We start from the raw sequence: 24,268 nt of genomic DNA, 5'->3' as shown, positions 1-24,268 counted from the left end.
ATTTTCCCCCCAAAAAGGACACAGTGAATAGGTTGGTCAACAGAACTTCAAACCATACTGGACATTTAGTTTTGTGTAGTCTAACTAATAGAACTCCTACCTGATGTCATCACTGGTCTCATCTCTACCTGATGCCATCGCTGACCTCATGTCTGTCTCATTCATTTCTTGCCTGTGTTCTTCTCCACTAAGACACATTGTCAAACAAACATTACGTAATATATTTTCCATTAGTTTTTCCATATTAATAATATTAAGAAATGAATCTCTTGGTATCAAGTTGCTCCCCCTACACTTTCACCTAATGTTAGACCTACCTGTTGCCTTCCCCTGTCTTTCCTGATCCACCATCCTCACACCTGAATGAAATGAACTCACTGTTAAATATAGCAGCCTAAATTCAATTCTTAAATCACAAATATGGAGAGCCACTTAGCACAGAGTTTTAAAGAGAGAGAGATGTGACCCTGTAATTACAGCTTCCATGTCACCCAACAGATGTAACTATAGCCTGTATATGTCTGACAGCACAGCTAACATGAACAGCTAATGGTAAAACTAAATCTATTAATGATTCCATGGTAAACCAGAGTTATAGCATAAGTTATGTTTTCCAGCTTCTTGTCATTTATTGTGCATGCTACCTTATATTTACCAGTTGTTATTTTACCTTAATAAAATTGAGATATGTCATGCATGGGATTGGTACCATAGGGTTTAACCAAAATCTAAATGTAGCTATCAGCAACATTGTTTTGCATTAAGCTAGCCGTAAACCCCACTTTAGTTGCTACTGTTAGCAAGCTAGTCTGAGAACAGTCTATTGAATATTTGCAAGCCTCTAAGTTTGGTAGCAAATCTATGCATGATTCCATGGTAAACCAGAGTTATTGTATTAGTTATGTTTTCCAGATTCTTCTTCTATTGTATGCTACCTTATATTTACCAGTTTTCAGTTCAGCAACTTCAGTTTTGCATATTCTAAGCTAGCCGTAAACCCCTTTGGCTGCTACATTCCCAGTGTTAGCAAACGCTAGCATGTCTGTTAACATGAATATTTGCAAGCCTCCAAACACAGACGTCACACTTTAAATCCTACCTGTTGCCTTTCACCATCCACTTATTTAACTGCTGTTGCATCCCTTGACATGCCATCTCCTTTTCCCTCTTTCTTTTAAAATGTTTAGCCCCCGACAGCTTTTTTCTTTATCCATCTTTTTCCATAGACGACAACTCACTACCCGTACCTGCTTGCTCAACGCTCATGCGCCGCATATAGCACATACCCACTTTTTGCGCCACTGCACGGAAAGCAGCAAGACTGGCGGCATTCACCAGATTATATTCATGTGTTTTACGCAATCTTCTTGGTCTGTAATTACAAGATATACTGTAAGATGGCAGCCTGCCCTGTTGTTCCAATAGCACACAGTGCATGTTCAGCTGAGGATGCAGATGCCTTGTTAAAAGGTGAATATCAGCAGGTGGGGCTGTTTTTCTGTCATCTGATGAAGAGGATATATTTTCACTCCCAAATCTTTCTTTCACACTTTTTACCGTCGGTCCTCCCCTTTCTTTTCCTCCTCTTTCTCCCCCCCCCACACACACACACACACACACACACACACACACACCCCTGTCCCCCCTGCCCTTGCCTCGCCTCGGAATGTCAAGACTACAGACATATGTTAAAGCAGGCACTATACCCTACTTTAAGCCCCCCACACCCATAAACACTTTGTTGGCAAAAAAGCAGACAGATGTAAACAACACAACCTAATGGCTGTTTAAAGCCATTACATCTAAAAAGATAAACTCTGGTGCCTGTGAAAGGGCAGGAGTGCTGTTGAGCAGTATCAATGTGATGATGTGCAGGTATGCTGTTGTTAGGAGGGAGCTGCTCAGCTCCATCATACTGGAAAACTGTCTCCCCTTTTTGGGGGGCAGCGAGGAGGGATTTGGAGGCAGGCAGAGATGGGGCCTGTGGAGCATTTATGAGCAGGGCATACAAAGGATCCATGTCCAACTTTTAGGGGTTGGCTCCATTTCTTTTTTTTTTTTATTTGCTCTTCAAGTGATGCTCCTCCCACACTGGCCCACTGTGCCCCTCCACCTCCAGACCCTGATCCAAGGACGGCCCACGGCTGTTGAAAAACAGCAGATGCTTTCGAGTAGACTGGAAAAAAGAGAGAGATTTAGATGCATATGTCCATGACCATATGCATTTTGCATCCCTACAGCTACATGATGAACATTTTAGAATTTGTTCACATATTAATGTCCATACTAACCCCAAGGTTAACTTGCTCCCAGTGCTTCCACAGCCATGTGCAGTACACCCTCATAACTCATGTCAGCTAATGATACATTTCACTAACTTTCATCTTGTGTGGCTTGACTGGAAGACTATCGCGGGATCTTGAAGGAGCAAGTTGAGAAATGTTGTGGGAGGCACACAGACGATCTGAATCTACATCCCATCATCCTGAAAGTGGCGTTTCTTTTGTCCTGACATCACAGATACTCACATTTCTGACACATACATAAACTGCACGCCCACCCACAGACACACAGACCTGGGAATGAGTCTCATCTTGTTGAATAGTAGAGGAGGAAGCGAGTGTTGAGGTTGGAGGGGGATAGGGCGGCAGTGGAAGCTCTCATAGCCACTGCCAGTCCTCCGTTACCTCTGCTGACAGATTAGATCATCAAGAACAACCACTGGGATGAGAGGAGAGAGGAAAGAGCAATTTGTTTCTGAAGTAGGGAAAGCAGTATATTGAACCTGAGTGGTGAGTCACATCTTGGCCTTGGTTTGACCCCTCCAGTTTTGTTGCTCACAGATGAGGCTTATGCTATTAAGTGCACTGACCTGTTAAGACATGACCCTTCTGCTGCCCCTTTTCCAATTCCTGCTGCTCCTCGGAGGGCCGGACTGAGGCAAATCCTAGGAGGGCCCCACAGATGACTCATCTATAGATTTTTTTAGAAGTTTCGTTGAGAGTCACTCTGATGTAGTTTGACGTGTTTATATTGTCTTGCCACACAGGACAGCAGAATTCAGTCAGCATGAAATTAGAAAACTTCAATATAGCAGCTTAAAATAATCCTGCGATCATCATGTAGTCACAGTTTGGGCTACGCCAAATGAAGATAAACAGATTAGCCGCAGCGTTGTTATGTCAAGTTATGTTTGCATTAGAAATCGTTTCACACAAACCTGAGTAAAATATCCTCTTTTTGTATTATTAATTGTATTATTTGTTGTATTATGAGTCAATTGCCAATTTTAGAAAATTCAATACTAATTTCTCGAGCAACACGTGCCGCTTCTTAGTCATGCCCTACCTTTATATGTGTCTCCCCTTGCCCTAATTTCCTCTATGCTTTCAAACTGTCTATTAAATACATAGAAAATCAAAGCAAAGGCGAGATGCCCACTCACCTTTCAGGAAGAAAAAAAAGAAAATGGATCTGACTTATTGGCAGAAGGCCATGGTCTGGTATCATATGCATTAAGCTGAGTTTTTAAAATATAAAAGCTTGTTTTAATGATCCTAAATCCTTACTGCTGCGTGGACATTGATAACACATGGCTAACAGCGACCGTGAAAGAGCGAAATACAACCACAGACATGCTGGAACTTGCCTGAAGTACCAAGAGGGGAATTGACAGACAAGAGAGGTTAGGAAGGGGAGCAGCTAGGAAAGCCAGAGATGATTTTGTGTAATTTTGCAAGAAAGCAGTCTGTCGCAGATTGTGATCTGACATTCGGCACTTCACATACCGCTCTTGCACATATCCATAGAATCTGTGCTCAGCAAATCTGAACCAGATGTTAGGTGTTTTGGGATCCAGACATCAACCTGGCAAGGGCAGGTCTCCCCCTGAATTATTTGGGAGGGGGTCAGTAGTAGTACAGAGGGGACAGCCTAAGTGGTCTCGCTGCACTTTAGCATAGGTCATTAGAAAGGAGAAGATGCTCCCGAGGTAGGAACTAAAAACAATGTTGGCTACAAGCAGGGCCACTTGACCAGTGCCTCTCTACCTTTCTCTCCCTATTTTTCTCCCTGCTCCCTCCCTCTCCCTCCCTCTCTCTCTCTCTCTCCCTCTCTATCCCTCTGCCCTGCTGTGAGTAGGTGGTTCCTTGCTGTTCTTGATTGGTGTGAGTCTAAATAGGAGGAGAGACGCTCTAACAGGCTCAGAGTCTGGTGGTGCCCACTTGCCACACGTTCCCAATAGGACTATCTGTTTTTTTCCTGTGTCTTCTCCTGAGAGGATTAACTTTCTTGTGACAGCATGACGGAGAGCAAGAAGAAAGATAAGAAAGGAAGAAAGAAGGGGGTTAAGAAAGGACAAAAGGAGAAAGAGGGTGATTCCCCTACAGGTAAAAAGAAATTCAAGGCGGTTTCTGTGTAACATTGTATGTATATATATATATATATTATATATTTATGTGTGTGTGAGGTAGTGAGACCGAGAGAAAAAGAGCGAGATTAAGTTTGTGTTACTGTTTCACGGAAGTGTGGGACAAGGTATGTACCCTCTTGGCTTGTCAAAGCTTGCCGCTAGGTTGTCACATGGATTGGTCTGCTAATGTGTACAGCGTGTAGAGGCACATCTGGTTTTGGCAGTACTTTGGATTGGTGGGGAAGTTAAATGATATGACTTGTGTACAAATCAACTAAAACTGAATATTAGCTAAACCAGCTCTGGACCTCACAGAGCCAAAGGACAGTTGTATTATGAGCTCTCTCAAAATGAATGACTAACTTTAACTGTGCTTTGGTTAATTCACTGCATGAGTTTTACAAATGCTCTGCTACATATCAGAGGTTTAAAAAAAAAAGTCAGCTTTTTTAACCGTTTTATCATAAAAGTGATGTTTGTATAGCAGAATACATTTCATTACGTACTTTATGACAGGGTTAAAGATCCAACTGTTGATACAGTTGCTTTCATCTTACTTATGAGTATGTGGTGAGTCATCCAACATTAAAATCTGCCTCTACATTAGCTGGAAGCTACTTTGACTTTGGAGTAGTATGGGAGCTGCGTGTCTTTCAGATTCACAAACGTAGCAATGTGCTTGCTCAGTGGTGGATCCCACAAGCTGCAGCATGCCACTGTAGTTTGACCTCAGGTCATGGGGAAGCCCAACCCCCATTTCATTGACACTTTAAGGACAATAATGGGATTATCACTGTAACTATGACTCCTCATTCTTGGTTTGGTCAGATAATGTATCTTTAACAGTATATCTTGATGTTGGTAGCCATTTTGTACCTGCTGATGTCACTCCTCAAGAGTGGGTTTAGCATTTTCAAGATTTTTTAGGTAGATCATTTTGTAGGCCTTCTAGATATTTAAATTGTGCCCCTTTTCATCTTAAAGGTGCTACTGTAGTTGTTTTTGGCATCCATGTTTAATTTTGTTTTATTACCCATACAAAGTTGAATATATAAATAATTACCAGTCCTGGTTCCAAGTTTGATTGTGATCTATAAACATGTTAGATAAACAGCTCCCAGAACTGCACGGCACACAGAGTGCTTGCAGAATATTTTTTTGGTGCTTTATTATTCAACGAGCACAGCTGCCGTGCAGAGGGAAGAGCTGCGTGTGATTTTCTTTACTTTTCAAAAAATGACACAAACGAAAATAATCTGTTGTTGTTGAATGTCATTAACATGCATTTAACATTATAACAGCTGATTTGTCATGTCTAGGGCTGGGTATCGTTAATATCGTTAAGTACAATACTTTTTTCGATACCAATTTTATAAAACAAAAAGAAATTTCAACATTACACATTACGGCACAAATCTTTTTATTTATTTTTCAGCTCCTACTACGTGAGCCCTGTCTCTGTGCATAACGTAGAGTTTTCCCTGTGAGTCTCTACGACGTGTAACATAAGACAGCCAATCACAGACAGTATTACATCTCAGTAGAAGCATGCTGCATGCTTATTGGCTCACTGACTCTGATGAGATTTACTCCTTCTTAGGTATTGAACTTTGAACTTGTGAACACAGTCACACCAAAAATGTAGTGAAATGTCCTCAAACAGACAAATGGAGATTTGATTTGTTGCATGTTGGCTGTGTATTTGGAGAGTGCATGCATTCACCAAAATGAGAGCCATAAGAGTTTATTTGGACAATTTTCCCATTTGTCACACAAAAGTCTGACCTGGCAGTTACATTTAAGCATGTAAAGGTCTACGGTGAGTATAGGGAAGGCAAATGACTTGCTTAAACCAAGTTTCTGTGTTTAAGCAAAAAGTCTTATTGCCAATGTAACAGTTTTCTGTGGACCCACTGTTGGTCTCAGAGCTTCTAGACATGGGATCAGCTTGTTCTTCGCAGATTTTTCATTGCAGCTGGTCAGAAGTTGTATCGGAGTTATTCATCTGTTTTTTTTTTTTTCATTTTCTTGTAGTACATTTTTCAATTTGTTTAAATGCTACACCTGATATTTATTTCAAATTCTTCAAGATGGTATTACAGGTCAACGTTTTGCATTGATGAAACCTTATGCTGCATTGTGGATAATAGGGTATACAATGTCCTCTGTGAGGAAGAGGTGTGTCAAAATATAATTGTATGTAATCTAGCCCTTGAGCGCTCTGTTGAGGTTTTTAGACTGTCAGTCAACCATCACCGACATCACAGGAACAGGACAGTATTGTCTTGTGTATCATACGTTCCCAGAGAACTTACATTTTCCACATTTATTTTAGGAGATTACCTCACAGCAGGTACTTCTCAGCTATAATTGATTTGGATCAGAAAGTATTTCAAAGTGTTGATTTATGGAATTCTGCTGCTGCAATGATAAATGATGATTTTCCTTTCTGGTCTCTTTTTTTTTGAAAGGCCTGTGTATTGTGACTGAAAGTTGATCCTCTTTTAATAATGTTTCTAATGAAACAGGCCCAGGGTTAGAAAAGGAAAACTTTTGCAGACCCAAAACATTTGTGCCAAACTGTTGGTCCTTACGTATAGAAAAACTGTGCAACTTTGTTGTCTTTTTTTATAAATAAGACAAGGAGAGCAAAATGTCATCAATACAATGCAACATGAATGTATGTCTCTCTTTTTCAGTCAGTAGTTAGCAATCCCTGTGGAGTCTGCCTGACGTACATAAATATTCTCTTGCTGGTGATGATGTTATAATCCAAAAACTTCTACCATCCATCTTTTTTTAATGTCAAGACAAAACACAACAAGTTCCTTTCTGAGTGGGTTTGTGTGCATAGTGAGGGTGGTAAGAATTACTTATGGAAGTGAAGAGTTGGCTTCTTCATTTTGTGCCAGTTGCTTTTTATCATGTACTAACACCTTCCACGCCTTTACAATTGAAATAGAGCTACATAAATTATTCAGCAACAAAATGTTTTATAGAGACCACTAGTCAAAGGAGGTGTTGGTGAAGCCTCAGACAACCTCAGCTTCCAATTCAGGTATGATCTTGCTTCATATAATTGCTATTACAAAATAGCTTTTTAGTGTGCTGGTACAAACAACAACTGGAAACATGAAAACAAATGTAGAAACCCAGCTAATGCAACTTCAACTGAACAGTACATACAGCATTATAGTGTCTATAAAATACCTGAAAATTTGTGAATAGATTTTTTTTTCCAGTGATAGTCTCAACATAGCTAATCAAACCCACAATTGGTAAGCAAACAGAAGTCTCTTAAAGGGTGGTTCTCAAAGAAAATGTCTTGAGACAAATTATGACAAGCTTTAAATCGGAAAGCAATCTGCAGATGAAACTTATGAAATTGCTGGTTTACCAAAGAGCTTCCAGGTAATGTTGCGAGAGCCTGTTATGCACTTTAGTTTGCTGTGCTCTTACAGTGTTATCTATTTTCAGCAATTACTTTACAAGTGCCATTTACAATACCAATAGAAAATAAATAGTTTGCAAGAAATTACATCAATGTAACATCTATGGTTTGACCACTTGTACTTGATTTCCCTATCCTCCCATTTTTCTCTACCTCTCTTTCTGTTGCTTTCTTTTTAAATTAGTCAGCAGTATTTAAGCAACATTCTCACCCCTGATAGAAATGCCTGTTGACCAATGTCAGCAGCCCAGGTTAGGAAGAGTGCAGATGTAGTTTTAATCCAAATCCCCATGTCCATCTGAAAGGGTATTACACGTCTAGCAGAAACAGAGTAACATCTGCATCCCATTGGAGTCATCTCTCTCTCTATAACTGTTGAAGTGTAATATAGTATTTGATCTGGTTATATCTACCAACTCAGAGGAAACACATCTCTTTGGCTTTCTTTACCAGCCTGTATTTAACATTGTCTCCTTGCAGTGAACATCCAGTGTGTGTGCGTGAGTTTGTGTGTTGGGATCGGCCGCTAACAGTGTTATATGGGGCAGTTGTGACGGCTAGAAGGACCCAACCATGGTAAAATGCAAACTAAAACAAAGAGCTGAGATTGCTTGGAGGTTGCATAGAGCTATATACTGGGGCCGGTGATAGTCAGTGGAATCAGTAGTATTAACAACTCATTCACAGGTAGTCATTTCACTGACAAAAATGTTGATTAGTGGAACAAACTTATAGTTGTTAATCTAAATGTGTTATTAAAATTGGCTATATAACTTTAGTAACAATCATTTATTTGTACATCATGTGGCTGCCACTGAGAAGCAAATGTCAAGGAAGTGATTATTCTTATACATTATTTGCATGTATTTGTTTAGCACAGTCACACAACAGTGACTACAGTCAACAAAACTACTATGGAAAGTTCCTGAACATGAAAGTCATGTACAACGCAGGAAGATCAGGACAGAGCAAGCAATGGGTTTACACCTGGTAGCTTGTGAACTTTGGACTCAGTTTCCGTTTTCCATATTGGTGGTTTTGGCACAACGAGACATGGTGGTCACAGAGCTGACTGTGAGCAAAGATGTTCTCACTTTGTTATTTACAGTAACTTTTTGTCATTCAGGTGCTCTTTTACACACACAGTAAGCTATTGAATGACACTACACCATTTACACCATTGTTTTAACTGTTGTCAGTAGTCCAGTTTGAAATGTGGTTGATCTGAAAGTATATGGCCAAAAATATAAAATGTATATGCTATCACAAAATAAAGTCTGTAAGTTTGTATACTGTATGTTGTAGTAGATATACATCTAGACAAGTAGCTCAGTAACCATATGCATGAACATAGAGGTTTATGTAAAAGCACCTAAAGTAGTACATTTTGAATATTTAATTGTCTTGAATAACTTATTATTGAAGTGTATATATATATATATATATATATATATATATATATATATATATATGAATAACTAATAAATTATCACAAACAACTGTTTGCAGTTAAAACTGCAGTTTTAGATTGCTTAACCAATGAAACAAACCTAGACACAGTTTTGTAATTGCTCAGTGTGGAGGAAAACCTATTATCTGGCAGAAACATGATGACATGAACATTTTGGTTTAAAAATGTTCAGGGCACCAAACTGGAAATGGGCTTACTTTGGTCCTAATTTAACCAAAGTAGTAATAACTATTTTTCAATTTACTGTACATCTAACCAGGAGTTCATGTATTGTGTTTACATTGTTTACTCTGCTTTTGTGCCTGCTATGAAGACTGGATGATGTGCAGAAACCCTGATAAAAAATGTAGCATTGACCAAATCAGAATAGTAGAACTGATTTTGATTTTGTTGAAGTTTGACATGCAGTGTTGGACTTCTCCATATGTTTTACTGTCACAGAGAAATACAAAACATATGTTATTAATTTGAGTAAAAGAAACACTATTAGGATCATGCCTGTAGAGTTTAGTGAGAGAAAATTAGAGTGTTTTGAGTCACATATAAACAATGTAGCAGATAATTATTTGAGGAAAGTGCATTGCTTGTGGTGGGAGGCTGTTGAAATGATCTCTTTCAACAGATGTTGTGTTACAGTGACTAGGGTGCAGTGTCTGAAGACCATTCCCACATGCAGAACCCATAGCCGTCTCACCATGTAATTTGTCTTTTGACAACGTGCGGTAAAGTGACATAACACAAGAGTAATCAGGGATACTTTGTCTAGAAGGGGAAACACAAAGGCATGCCTCAGATTCCTTTTCTAAGCTCCTGGAAGTAAAACAGAAATGTTAACTCAATAATACGAGCAATGCATTGTTAATTCATCAAGTGACTTTGTTTTTGAACCTCTTTCTAGGCTGAGGTTTCCAACTGTTACCCAAGGCATGAGCTGTTGACACGCCAGTTAGGCTTCTATACTCAAATTTGGCTTTTATAGTCCATGTCTGCAGCTGCCCCTCCGCTTCAAAAAGAGAGAATCAGGCTGTTGTTGAGGCAAGGGTTTATCGTTGCTGCCTGACACTTTTTCCACTGGTGTAATGGAAAATGAGATAACCATTTGTCTCCAAGAAATTATTCTATTCCCAATGATAATCACTCTTTATTTTGTTGTTGGAAAACATAAATTCATTTATCAATCAATTCATAAAATGAACATGCTTTATGCCAAGTACGGTTGACTTGATTGTACTGTACTTAAATTGTGTCCATTACAGTCCTGACTTTATAGTGCTCTGTTTTTCACATCTGTCATTCCAAACATGAGCAACTACTACATAGTATATCAGCTGTATCAGTATGTTATTTTATGATTTCGGAATTTATATATTCTCAGGCATTTGTTTTGTTAATTTATTTTGTGTTACTCAGATTAGGAGCTGGGAAAAAAATATATTTTTAACATAGATGTGCGGACTAATCTCTATGCAGTATAATGAACATCTGTATTTCAAAGCTAGAGTGTCTGATGGACTCTTGTGTCTTTATTAGAACTGTATCCTGTAGATGGAGCAGACCCTCTTACACATCTGGCTCATTGGGTTGATGAGAAGTGCAGTCCTGTGTTTCTGTAACTTTTCAAGGCAAGGACAAAGCTTGTTTAATTTGCTTGGCAAGGACAAAACTGTGTCCGGACGTACTAACTATTCTTTCTTTATGGTGCAACCTCATTCCTGCTGTTCACTGACTATGACTGACAAGGCTTTCCTCGGGCAGTGTGTTGGGTTTAGTCCAGCAGAGTTGAGTGTGGAGGGAAATAATGTACATAAGCATGGACTGTGTGAGTTTAGTAAGTCATTAGATACTGCAGTATAACATTATTTTTCCTAATTAGATTTGAATGAAAAGTTTTTTTGCCAAATTAAATTGTGAAACTTAAGAAAAGCTCGTGAAAATGTGTGATGATCAAACATTGCACATGTGCATATATTATAACCATGTAGTTACAAAACTCTATGTAATTACGGACAGTAGAAATGATTCATTGTTGGTAAGTTTCCATTAGCCAGCGTAATGTGAAAATTAGGGGGATCAGTAGACCATAGAGCATTTTGGTTTCTGATAGTTATTTAACATCAAGTCCCATATAGTACATTACATTTGTTAAATAACAGAAAATGTTTAATGAAGAACATCTGGAGCATCAGGAGTCTCATGTTCAGTATATGGTCTATATGGCTTGAGGCTTGAGAGAGAGTTGATTTGAAATGGCGATACACGGTAAATGTGCAGCCTTAATAATGTTATGACTTTCAGCAATTTATTTTTACAATTTCCTACTGTCACAAACTCTTTGGGACAGTAAAATCTTGAACTTACTGCTGGAGCAATCACAGCACAAAGAGCCATCCTGAGAATAAGTTCAGGTTACTAAGTACCACAGTACAAAGGCACGTCTGTAGAATCTTTGTCTTTATTTTCCAAACGCCATGAATATCATCACTCATATTCTCAACAGGAAGCTGTTCACAGATAAAAGTCCACTTACTTACCAGCTATAGAGTAATTTTAGTAACAAAAAGCTGCCATCTAACTAAGAATAGTTGTTTTCCCATTGAATTGAGCGGTTTGTGAGCTATTTAAAATTTGACATTTCACTATTTGTGATCCAGTGGAAATCAGCACAAAGTGTACCTCAGACAGACAGCTCTTTTAGTATTTGTAGTATTCAGTATTATGGAATAATCGTGCCTACTTGTAATGTGAATTACCTTTTGTATTTTGAGTCATTGGCACCCTTAAATTGGGAACATTCATGCTGTCAGTTTTAAAAAATCAATATCGTTACTTAAGTGGGAATAAAATGTAAACATCAAAGGTCTGATCACTCTAAGATTACTGTATAAATTAAGCTAATTCCATTTATAGCATGCTAAAGTGAGAAGTGGTTCAATGCCTGGTACCAAGGACATCCATGACTGGAACTGAGAGGTGTGGCCTCTGGCTCCAATCAGGAGTATTAGTGCCAAGCGACCAGAGGTGGCAGGGCACACTGGATATACTCGCAAGGTACTTGGTTGCAGAGACAGAGCTCTTTAATATCCAAATCTGCCAGACATACAAAGTTGTTTGCATGTAATTACTTGTGTATGTGGCTAGTACGGTGAGTTGAGTTAGAATAAATAATAAACAACAGTGACAAAGAATTGACATGGGACAATTCCTTCAAAAATTATGATAGTGACTATTTCACAACAGCTAACACATATGCTTTAAAATTGTAGGTACACATCACATTGTCAAAATGCAGCATCATTAAGGTTTTTTCTTTCTGTGCAGACATGTCGCCTTTACCAGGTCAGTGAAGTAGGACAGTCTCTCAAAAAAGAGGACAACAGGGGATAATTTTGGTGCACCTCTATTTTAATGTTTAATTGAAGTCATTATTATGTATACTTCACTTTGCTTGTTGTGCTTTGTTTGTCTTTATTCGGCCATCATCCTTTAGAGGTGATACACAGCAAACAGCTGTAATTTGTCAGACTACTCAGTTTAGCATGTGCATGAAATTATAAATGTCACACATGAAGAGAGAGAGTGTTTGTGTGTAGATGGAGAGAGAGCGAGAGAGAGGGGGGGGCATCTTGGCCAGCCCCTGGTTGACCCTTGTTCACCCCTTCTCTCTCTCACTCCACCCTGGATGAGCCTTCTCCTAAACATGTGTGCAGCTGTCAGCTGGCAAATGTTTGTGTGAGTGTGTGCCGTGTGTGCATGGATGTGTGCATTTGGACGAAGATCTATTTTTCTTATATTTCAATTAGTTTTTAAAGTTGTAAATAGTGAATTTGCAAATCTAATTTTCTCATCACATATATATAATAAAAATGGCAGTATAACATATGAACATAGATTAGTAGATGTCATTACAACAGACTAGTTAATAATGTCAAAGTTTGGGCTTTTCTTCTTTACGAGTTGCCTTTAATTGTGCATCAGTTTGTGGTTGCAAATGTCAGCTTGTTGATGTTTGCTAAATATTGCTTCAGGTGCTTTATAACAGCAATGCCAGAGTGAAGTTCAGCCTGTTTATTAGTCTGAGGCTAAGTTAATAATGTCTCTAGTGACAACATCTGGTGGTCACATGAGATGTTGGCTCAGTCCATAGAGATGATGATTGGCTCTGCTACTCTGTCCTGCTTTGTCTCACTGTTTCTCCTAAAACACCAACACACACAACAATAAACAAACTGTGCAAACCAAACTATAATCAAGTTTGTGTCTAATGTGGTTAATAACATGAACTTTTTCTTTTCCCCTCCTTTCAGCTGCGGCTCCAAAGTTAAAACCAATGAAGAATCCAATGATAGTGGATGAGGGAAGCAAGCTCATAGTTAAGTGTGAGGCCACAGGGAGCCCTTTCCTCACCTACAGATGGTTCAAAGATGGCAACGAGCTGAAGAAAAGCAAAAAAGTCAAAATACGGAACCGCCTGTGAGTACAAGTCATCCATGTCCTGTAAACTTAACACAAACAGTGTAAGATGAAAAGAGATGGAGGTACTCCAAAGTCTAAGCAAGGTAGCTATTATCAGCAGACTGTGCTAATGCAGTTTTTCATGAAACTGAAGTTTGAAACTAATTAAAAAATCAATATAGAAGTTGAATAAAAACATTTATGTAATGTTTGGGATTACCAAGACTTATTCCTTCATTGAAATGTAGTGTAATTATTTATACTAAAATCAAGCCAATTTATCATCTCTCCTTATGCCTATGTATCTTCCTTAAACAAATAAAAAGTTACCTGTGGAGGCAATAAAACACATCCACCCTCAATTCACTACATTCACAAATTACCTTTAGTTACGTTTTGCTTGATGGAATACAACCACCAGCTAATGGTGCCCATTTGTTTGAATATAAATTGCTGTTCCCTCGTCCTGGTTTTCTTCTCTGTTGTGGGGCCCACTGAACATGTCCTGGCCCCACCTGCTCAGTTACTCTCAGCCCATAGACTTTACATTGGATGACATTACGCATATAAATGAGGTTTTGGTTTTTACACTTTAATCATTCATAACACAAAGAGTCATAATTGGCCTTGGTTGCAGTTTGAGGTGTCCTGCCAAAACTTTTACAGATGTCTCGCTAATGATAGCAGCCTATTTCTTATGTTGCGGTTCCACAGTCGGCTACTGGGGTAACTCAGCAGCAAGGCTGACTGGCGCCACCATATTTAGCTCTCTTAATACATCCATGGTCCTGTTCCACTCTCTCAGTCAGGTTGGCTTATGATGACGTAATTTAAGGCAACTGACTGTAAACCTCCTGTAAGGATATTAACGCATACTGTAAAATCAAGAACACCTTTTATAATACAGTACGCTAGTAACACTTGCTCCTATGCTTTCTTGTTGTAAGCAGTTTTCCCCTCAAATTTGGCCCCAGAAGAGCTGATTATGTAACCCTATCAAAGCAAAGAGCTGTTGCCATGCTGCTGCTTGCCCTGTTGTCTGCCTCGCTGTCCCCCATGTTACCACTTGTTGCGTTGCATGCTATTTCCTCCCTGCCCTGATTCCCCTGACTCAGCTGTGCGATTGTTGTCTCCCACAGGAAAAACTCCACAGTCCAGATCAGCAGAGCAAAACTGGAGGATTCTGGGAATTACACATGTGTGGTGGAGAACCAGCTAGGAAAGGACAACTCCACTGGCACTGTTAACGTCCAAAGCAGTAAGTACTGACTCCTAAGCAACAAGTGAAGTGGCACAGTTGTACATTGTCGATGCTCTTATGACTGCTCTCTTGCCAAATGAAAGATGAAAAGGAGCCATCGCAAACACGCAGTGGTGGAATGTAACAAAGTACAAATACTTTGTTACTGTACTTAAGTACATTTTTCACGTATCTGTACTTTACTTAAGTAGAATCAATAGTGCATACTTTTGACTTTTACTTAGTTACATTTTGCAGCAATTATCTATACTTTCTACTCCACTACATTTCTACAACGTTCCGTTACATTTTCGTTACATTTTCTGATCAGTTTTTCCCCCTGCAAAAACGTCTTCCTGACCGTCACACGTTTGTCTCACCAGTGAAGTTTGGTTGCCATAGATATATATGGGGCACCGCCGATCCTTCATTGGCTTCCAAGCCGGCTCCGGTGCTCCAGAGCCCGGGCACAGTGCCGCTGACCCTCGGTAATACAGCCTCCGGTACAAGTGAAAATGAAAATGTTTGTTTTTTATTATTGCCGTTTTTAAATCATAGTTGCCATCTATTTCTCTCCACAGCGTTGTTTACTCCACGCAAGGCTGCGTAAGACGCGTTAATATCTTATTTATTTGGCTGAACCTCTTCACATCCACCTCCCCATTTCGGCTGCTTCACACACTTTATTTGCTTAAAACCGTCTTAAAATACATCCATGAATAAAACCAACCGCATTCCGATTCTAACAACATATTTCCATTTTGTGCTGGTTAGGATATGAACTTTTTTTAAAAGCCAGGCCTTGTTTGTGGTGGTGGACAGCATGGATACTGTCGAAGCTCAGCATCAAAATAACTGAACCACCCCTTCGTAAATCACGGGTCGCTAGACACAGTGCCCTCACTGACCAAGGTGCAAACTAACCAACTTTTTTTTTACCATTTAAAATGGTAATATGAAAATAAGATTAAAAGTGCAGTAGGTAAGATTTATAAAACTAACTTTCTTCATATTTGCTGAAACTGGCCCTATGTTCCAGTAGAACTATATGAAGCAGCTCCTCTGGCACCACCTACAGCCTGTAGTGCGATTTGCAAAAATCCACAGCTCCCTGTTCAGATGCACCAATCAGGGCCAGGGGGGGTGTGTAACTGCGTGTCAATCACTGCTCATGTACGCATTCATGCTCCCTTGTGGGGGGAGGGGCTTAGGAGACCGTTTTGGACTTTAGCAGAATGGGGGGAGGGACTGAGAAGTTGTCGATGTTCAAATTTTTTGGCTAAGTCCTGGATCTTCGCAATCCTACCTACAGCACCTTTAAGAGAATAAATCGTTATGCAAGTACTTTTACTTTTAATACTTTAAGTACATTTAAAATCAGGTACTTTTTACTTTTACTTAAGTAGGGTTGTCATTGTGGTACTTCTACTTTTACTAAAGTAAATATGTCTCGGGTTATTTGTACTTTTACTTAAATACTGAGATTCAGTACTTCCTCCACCACTGCAAACAGGTATGTAACAATGGTAACATGCATGAAGAGCAACTGTCCACACATGTGGCCCATTAATCAGTGGAACAGAGGAACTTGGAGATGAATGGAATTGAAATGCAATGTATGGTGTGATCTCTCTGTTTTTCATTCACTGCAATCTGATGGCAATGTGAAGTCCCACAAAATTACACTGCACAGTGCCTTTGACCGTCACTAGCACACAACAAAAGCACTAGACTATAAAATGTAAAACGTTAATCGACAGAATATGAAAGTTGTTTAAAAAAAAAAGTGTCTTTAGATATATTTATATTTATGAATCTAACAGGCTCGTTCAGTAGTGGTGTGTGTGCATTGCTGAGTTTTGCAAAGTACTGTAGCAGATGAAAGAGTTTTGATAACAGCTGCTTCCATTTGGTGGGGTGGCGAGTTTGTGTTTGTTCCAAGCAGTGCGGGTAGTGAGTGTGTGGCTGCTGTGGGTAGCTTGTAGGAATGGACGAAGATAGTATAAAAACCTTCCAGAGCAGATACAAATCATGCAGTTTTGCTTCTGCCTCTTGATGTTATCTGGTTGCTGACTGTCAAAGGACAATACGGAAGGTTATCTGGCACACATAAGTCAGAAACTGGATGTTCACCTGGATCTGAAGACCGCTATGTAATGTCTCAAGACTTTGATGCTGTGCAGACAAGGGGCTGAGAGGTATAGCTGGTAAGGAAAAATGGAGGGACTGGAGTTTGGCCATCACTCTGTGTCCTTGTATTCACATTCAGGCACAACAATTACTCCCCCTTCTCTCTTTGTATGTATCAAGGCCACCTTTTAGTGCTATTGTTTACCGTTTGCAGACTTAAGCTGTAAGCTGAGCTGCATTATTAAAGTAGCAGCTCTTTTCAGATAAAGAAAGGGCCCATTGTGTTTGAAAACACAGAGATTCTCAGTGGTTCCAACATGTACGTTTGATTTCCAGCAAACAATTGAATAGAAAACAAGTCATCCATCTTGAATTTAAATGTGGTGGAAAATGCCTCTTTTTTATTTTCCGACATCTAAAAAGCTTCAGTTGAGTTTTATAGCCGGATCCTGTGACTTACAGCATACTGTACGCTTGTTATGACACTTGGCTTTATTCCAGTGCAATGATATATTTCTTGATTCATGAGCATGTAATATTTAAAGGGTCAGTGACGCAATATTCAAAGGCCCAGACATACCATAACATTTATGAAAAGTTTAACAGTAATCACTAAGTCGTGTTAGTTTAATGGTAATTAAATAAAATAGGTCAAATCATTCTGAACATCCAGCAAAGGTCAGGGGAATCCCTGGTGGTAGCACCTGTTTGACTGAGTGTTTAATGAAGGCTCATGAACATGTGACTGGTGGCCCATGATACTCTATATGAGTGCTTGTAATGCAACAATATCAAAGGAAATATAATATTACAAAGCAGTGAACAAGTGGGCTGAGACGTACAGTAGCCACAATGGATAAAACATGACATGGTACACTAGACAGTGTTTTTACTCACAGCACACACTGTTGTAAAACATGATATCCCTACATCTGGTGCAAAATATTATCAAAATATAAATATTATCTTTGATAAATTGGGTGCAAATAGTTAAAGCTGATGTAAAAACAGTGTATATTTGTGCCCATTGCCATACATTTTTGCACATATTTGTGTGTGTTCTTTGTGTGGCTGTCTGTCAGTACCGACATTTCCTTAAATCACTCCTGGATAGTTAAACAATGCCATCACTGTATTTCCTATCATGTGCCGTGATCGTCAGATGTCTGTCTCCGTATGTTTTTGTTTGTGTATGTTTGAATTTTGCTGTTCAATAAAAAAGTCCCATTGTGTTACAACAGCACACCTAGTTCCATCATGCTTCAGGGGAGAAGGCAAGACAGGGCGAATCAGGGGTGGTTTGTTCATAGGCAGGGGGAGGGCATCACTGGAACTACATACGTCAATAAAAAGAATTGTCAGTAAACAGTGCATGTTGCTGTGGTTGTCACATGCTGATGAAAGGCTAAAATCAGCAGATGTTGAAGAAAAAAAAGACACGTTGCGTTTGCAGAGAATGTTTGTGACAATAATGGGCTCTCTCTGCCGATGAAACAGGTTGGATTTAAAAACATCAGTTTGAGCCAAATGTGTGATTTGCTTGATTTTGATCCAGATGACACCATTTAGACCAAGAGCTGCTTTTCATCCTAAGGTCATACGAGAAATGGCTATTGTGTTAAAGGGCTGCAGTGGAGTACGTTTGCCTGCTGCAGTATGTTGCCAAAGCAGCATGTACCCGCAGTATTATCTCTGTATGTGTGCCTTCTAAGGAGGGAGAGCAAGGGGAGGGGTGCAGATGTAGATGGACAGAGAGAGCAAAAAAAGAAGAGAGCGTGAATAAAGGGGCAGGCGGGAGAGGGGGGGGGATACAAAATAAGGGAATGCATGACAGGAAGCAGACAAAGACATTAAGGTTGAGAACGAGAGGGTTTTACAGCTAGAGGAAAGAGAGACAGACAGTGAGGGAGAGAGAAAAGTATAAAGAGGAAGAAGACAGGAGCCTGCTGTGTTGCAGAGGAGACTTTCACACCCATTTCAGAATGCAGTTAGTTCTTGCTTGCTTTGTCCGAGGCACCTACTGTATCTGATGTCTACTGTCATGTGCTTGAGCATGGGTTTTTCCCACCTGTGTTGTGCCAAGCATGCTAACACAGCTTGAACCTGCTTCATCAATGTGACGTCTCTAAGGACAATGCAATCATTAGAAATATTGTAGTGACTTGCACAGACAAAAAGTGAAAGCTAGCGATCGTAGATGTTAAAGTCAAACAGCAGCATCAGTTTAACCCTCACAGTGAGAGAGAACGTAGCACATGGCTGTGACTGCCTGCTGTCTGTTCTGGTGAAGGCAGACTTTGGGAAACCATCACTCAGCTCCACCACATGGTGAATACAGGCCACCACAAGCTCAGCAGCTCACACAGACTCCTGCACTGTACCGCTCACAGATTTGACTTATTGTGTTTGTGCGCTGCGGTGGAACGTGGAAGTGCTCTTGATTAATATTTTATTTTTTTCCTTATCTCATCATTTTACATTACATTTTAGAGGTACTTTGAGTTAATAATATGCACAGCATCATGGTGTGCAAATAGCCTTGGGCGGGATAAAAAAACAGGGTGTTCAAGGCTGAAGCTAAACTCAAAGTGAACCCCTCATGCATTTTAAAGCATGCAGTACATTTTGGCTTCATGCCAACCATGCAGTTCGCCAATAACATTGAATGATTGGACCTGTGTGGGGATTTCACTTGTGTCTGTTTGTTTGACCAGTTGAAGAGAAACACACTGTCAGCTGTTTGAGTGCCAGTTACTGTGCAATTTACTCAGCAAAGATGGTTGGATGTTCTGCTGAGTTAAATGTTGATTGTTATCAATGTTTCAGCCTTAAGACTCATTCTAATACTGTCTCCTTCTCCATGGCTGCATTTAAGCTGTTTTTGAAACATAATATCAATCAGTGGAGCAATTTTTACATTCTTTTTTAAATCCACAAGACTTTCCTCTCCGTTTAATTGTTTGTATTTTGGCATTGTGACAGTATGCATGAGTCTACAGCATGCGTATGAGTGTGTGTCTCCTGGTGGTCTGGAATATCATATGTCCTTTTAGCAGTTTCTGTAACAATTGCTGCCTTTTTCCAGAGTGGTGTTTCCAGCATTATACCCAACCCCCAGTGTAGAGGACCAGAGACCATTTGTTGTCCATTTGGTCTGACCTCTACCCTGTAATCAGTCTGGCATGGTAAGACCTGCTGGCCTTCTGCAGAACGGTGTAGTATATCATCAACTGTTTTCAATAAGGCCAGAATGAAGGAGCAACACCAGTCAAAGTTTGCTTGGCTCCACGTGGCTTCAGATTAAGGCCTCCCATTATCCTACAAGCTGCTGTGTTGTGATAAGCGCTTGTGAGGCAGCCATGTGTCTGCATGCTGCAGGTCACATCCTTGGGGGGTGCTGTGCGCAGCTCCACTGAGAGAGTGTGTGAGCGTCCAGGAATGTGTTGATGGAAATCACAGCTGAACATATGATTGCTCCAACCTCAGCAGTCATGCTGGGGCCCACCAGCAACAATTTCGCGCATGCATGCACGCAGGCACACACAAACACACAGACACATATACAAGCGCACATGTGCACACACCTTGACATGTTTCGCTCCCCATCATGAAGCCAAACACAGTCCCCCTTGTCACTAAACTAATGTTTAACTAACTTAAAATGACACAACAGAGAGGATAAAACAACTCTCTAGCATCTCGGCAGCATTGCGGTGTGCTCAATTTGTTGAGATATAGACTTTACAAGGTGTTGCAACTTGGTCACACATACCATGATTTGATCTTTGCTAAATCTGACTTCAAACTACTGCAGGAAGCTGAATTCACTACCTCATGTACAATACATTGAATATGATTCAGCTAAAAAAAAATACAGATTTCTCAATTTAATAGTTTTTGTTGATGCGTACCTTAAAAGAATATAAGGATGGTTCTGATTGGAAGTGATTTGGCTCTACAGTGTTGAGCCATTGAGCGTATGCCAGAAAACCAGACCAGCAAGAGAAAAACATCTGAAAGTGATAAAGAATAAGAACATTTTGCACTTTTAGGAACCAGTAAACTCATCGAAATGTTATGTAAAGCAGTTGTGTTATACTTAAATGTATACACGTAAAATAGAGACCACACCTGGTGTCGTAAAGATTAATACTATACTACATACCTGAATCTACCTTTATCTAGGGATAGTAACACAAATAATAAAGGCAACTATAATGTGCCCAATGCAGCAAAAAAAGTAATGTCCACAGGAGGAAATCATGTATTACCCACTGTATATTACTGAGTAAGCGTTACCGGGAGGTCATATAGTTGCAATGAATGTTTTGCCCAAACAGAAAATCCTTCATTTACAATAAGAGAATATGTTACCGATGCATCGTTGCGTTTTAAGTGTTGCACACGGTAACTTAGCCTACTTTGGATCGTGAGTTAAACTGGGTCTGTCACTGTGTCACGAGCCAAAGCATAAGCAAGAGTTTGTTTTAGCAACCAACGTAGTAATAATAACTTATAGCTTACTTATATTGCGCCTTTTATGAAACCCAAGGATGCTTTACACAAGTACAAGTTGACAAAAAGAAAATAGTAGGCTAACACAAACACGGACTGAAAATAAATAATAACTTGGCGCTAAATGGAAGGGGGCTGTGATCTCACGTAGGCTACTGACGTATGACCATGTCTCCCTACTGACGTACGACCATGTCTCCCATTGTAAAGTTATTTTATGAATGAAATAGACATACTACATAACTATCTAGGAGAAAGAGGGCCAATTCAGGGGCGGTTTTGAATCTTTTACAATCTCGTAATTGTCTCCATCTGTTGAAAGCCCGACCAAGGTTGACTCGTCTGTCACTTTCCCTTTTAGCTTTTAGTTGTTCTTTGTTTAATTTCCTTTTTTTCTGTGATGGCCCTATATTAGCCATAACTACAACAGATAACTTCTAAAATAAAATTAAAATACAGTAAGGCCTATATAAAGAAATCTCCTGCTACCTTTTACCTGGCTGGATACTCAAACACGGTATTACACCGAAATCTGTCACCCATCAGAATGTGTGACTGTAGAGCCGGTCTGCCTGCCATAAATCATTTTGTGACTTTGAGGGGAAAATCGGACCCGGGCAAAGGCTAATAAAAACTATATAAAAATAAAGTTCTTTTTACTGTTAGTCTCGTTTGCTGTTAAAGGTCATTTATGATCATCAGATGGAAAATGAAAAAACATTTAAAAGTTCCTCATAGCTACTTTAACCAGTGAAATCATGGTTAATGTCCTATGGTTGGGTTCATTCCTCATACTTGCTGAAAAAGTCGTTGACACACAAGAGAAAAAGTATCAACTGATGCTATGTCACGCTTTGACTCATGTTTTGTACAGTATGATTCAATAACCTTTTAGACTTGTAACGGAAAGACATTATTTTTCGGGGTTTCTTAATTAGTATTAACTGTTAGAGAGCACATCTAACACAAATAAACACCAGACTCCCACACAGGTTTTTTTCTGTTTTTTTCCCCAGTTATTGGTCTCTGTCTTACGTAAGTGAAGCATTACAGTAAGTACTACTTTGAACTAGATAAACAACAACTTCCTTCGCTCCTTCTATGTCTCATTTAGTCAGTGTAGTAAAAACAAAACTCTTACTACGCAAGCAACAAGATAAACTCATCTCTAGTGACGCTAAAGGATGTTAGTTGTGGCCGTGACTGAATGTGGAGTATCTGTACGCCAGTCAATTCTATTGATTGGTGTGAGTAAGAAGCAGCAGCAGCAGCAGCAGCCATGTCTGAGAGGAACAGGCCTTCACATCTGCCAAGTGTTCTGTATTTACAGGCCGCTGGAGAACAGCTTGTCAAGTTCTATGGATCAAGCTGCTGTACTATTAGTCATGCCCACTTTTTCAAAATGATCCTCAGTCCTGGGGTCTGGAGAGGCATTCCTCTGAGGTGGCCATTTGATTGCACCTGAATCTTAGGTCTTGACAGTTGTCAGGTTTGACCACAAAATCAGGATCAGGTTTATGCTCTGTGAAGCAAATAGGATGTTGTAATCTAAAAGAAATGCACAGCACGATATAGGGGTGGGGAAGAAAATCGAAAATCGTATTTGAACGATTGTTAAAATCGATTCTTTTCTCTAGAATCGATATTTTTTATTTATTTTTAACCAATGATTCACCTAAATATTTTCTGTTCATACGGTACCGCTGACGGCGACTACATCATATCCGAAAGCAGAAAATGCAGAAAATCCATGTCATTTACTTCTTAACAAATGAAATAAATGTCAGACTGATGGACATGTGATGTCTTCTTAGAGAACAATTTGTTTTTAGAAATGTCTCATGATATATTGTCTCAATAGTGTATCATTCAACTTTTGTTTTTGTTAAACAAGGAAAAGAAAATCGCAATACTCAATACTATCAAATCGCAAAACGTCTAGAATTGCAATAAATGAAAATTGCAATACGAATCGAATGTACCGTGATCGAATCGGGATAAAAGCATGTCATCCCAGCCCTAGCATGAAACAAACTGTTGCTAGCATGGACAGTGTGTTGTTGAAATGCTGTTGAATGTCTGACATTTAAAGTTAACAATAATGCAAGGAATTGATCCTGATCTTGGCCATTGGAAGCAAAACAACAAATGATGTGAACAAGTTTCAGTAACCTTTGTTACCACAAAGTCCTCAGTTCTGCATGGTGTAAATCTGAATTAATGTTGCTCCAGCATACACATGTTAAAAGAAACTGTTTATCTTTACACCAGCTTTCCACAGCACAAACAAGAAAATAAAGAAGTTGAAAATAACTTTGACATGAAGGTCAAAATGTAATATCTAAGCAAAACAGTGACCACACAAAACCAACATTTTAAAATCCATTCATTATTTTCATAGTCCAAGCTAAAATGTCATCAACTGCAATGAGAAAGTTTGTTATCCTTTCCGACATCCCATCTTACCTCACGGCAGCTGGAGTGTGTCAGAGTTCAGACCTTGTTTCAATCTTCACCCACAATAATGTTTAGTTCTTGAGGCAGTCACAAAATCGTCACTTCGCCCATGCTGCGTTTTCTTTTTGTTTAATGTTAGGG

The 24,268-nt window shown here is 39.5% G+C and overlaps 1 protein-coding gene across 4 annotated transcripts in view; it reads left to right on the top strand.

Moving 5' to 3' along the window:
• The first annotated feature begins 3,970 nt into the window (after positions 1 to 3,970).
• Positions 3,971 to 24,268, top strand: part of nrg2a (neuregulin 2a) — a 50,279-nt gene continuing 29,981 nt past the window's right edge. Inside the window, exons 1-3 of one of the 4 annotated variants that reach the window (XM_078265334.1) lie at positions 3,971 to 3,991; positions 13,638 to 13,803; positions 14,925 to 15,043. In XM_078265334.1, coding sequence (XP_078121460.1) covers positions 13,661 to 13,803; positions 14,925 to 15,043 — 262 coding nt within the window. In that variant the 5' untranslated portion in view covers positions 3,971 to 3,991; positions 13,638 to 13,660. Of the gene's footprint in view, positions 3,992 to 4,097; positions 4,389 to 13,637; positions 13,804 to 14,924; positions 15,044 to 24,268 lie in introns of those variants that run through there. The other 3 variants (XM_078265331.1, XM_078265333.1, XM_078265332.1) reach the window with 3 other exon arrangements.

The sequence above is a fragment of the Sander vitreus genome, chromosome 13 (genome assembly GCF_031162955.1).
Source record: "Sander vitreus isolate 19-12246 chromosome 13, sanVit1, whole genome shotgun sequence".
NCBI lineage: Eukaryota > Metazoa > Chordata > Actinopteri > Perciformes > Percidae > Sander > Sander vitreus.
This window is presented reverse-complemented; position numbering and strand designations above follow the sequence as displayed.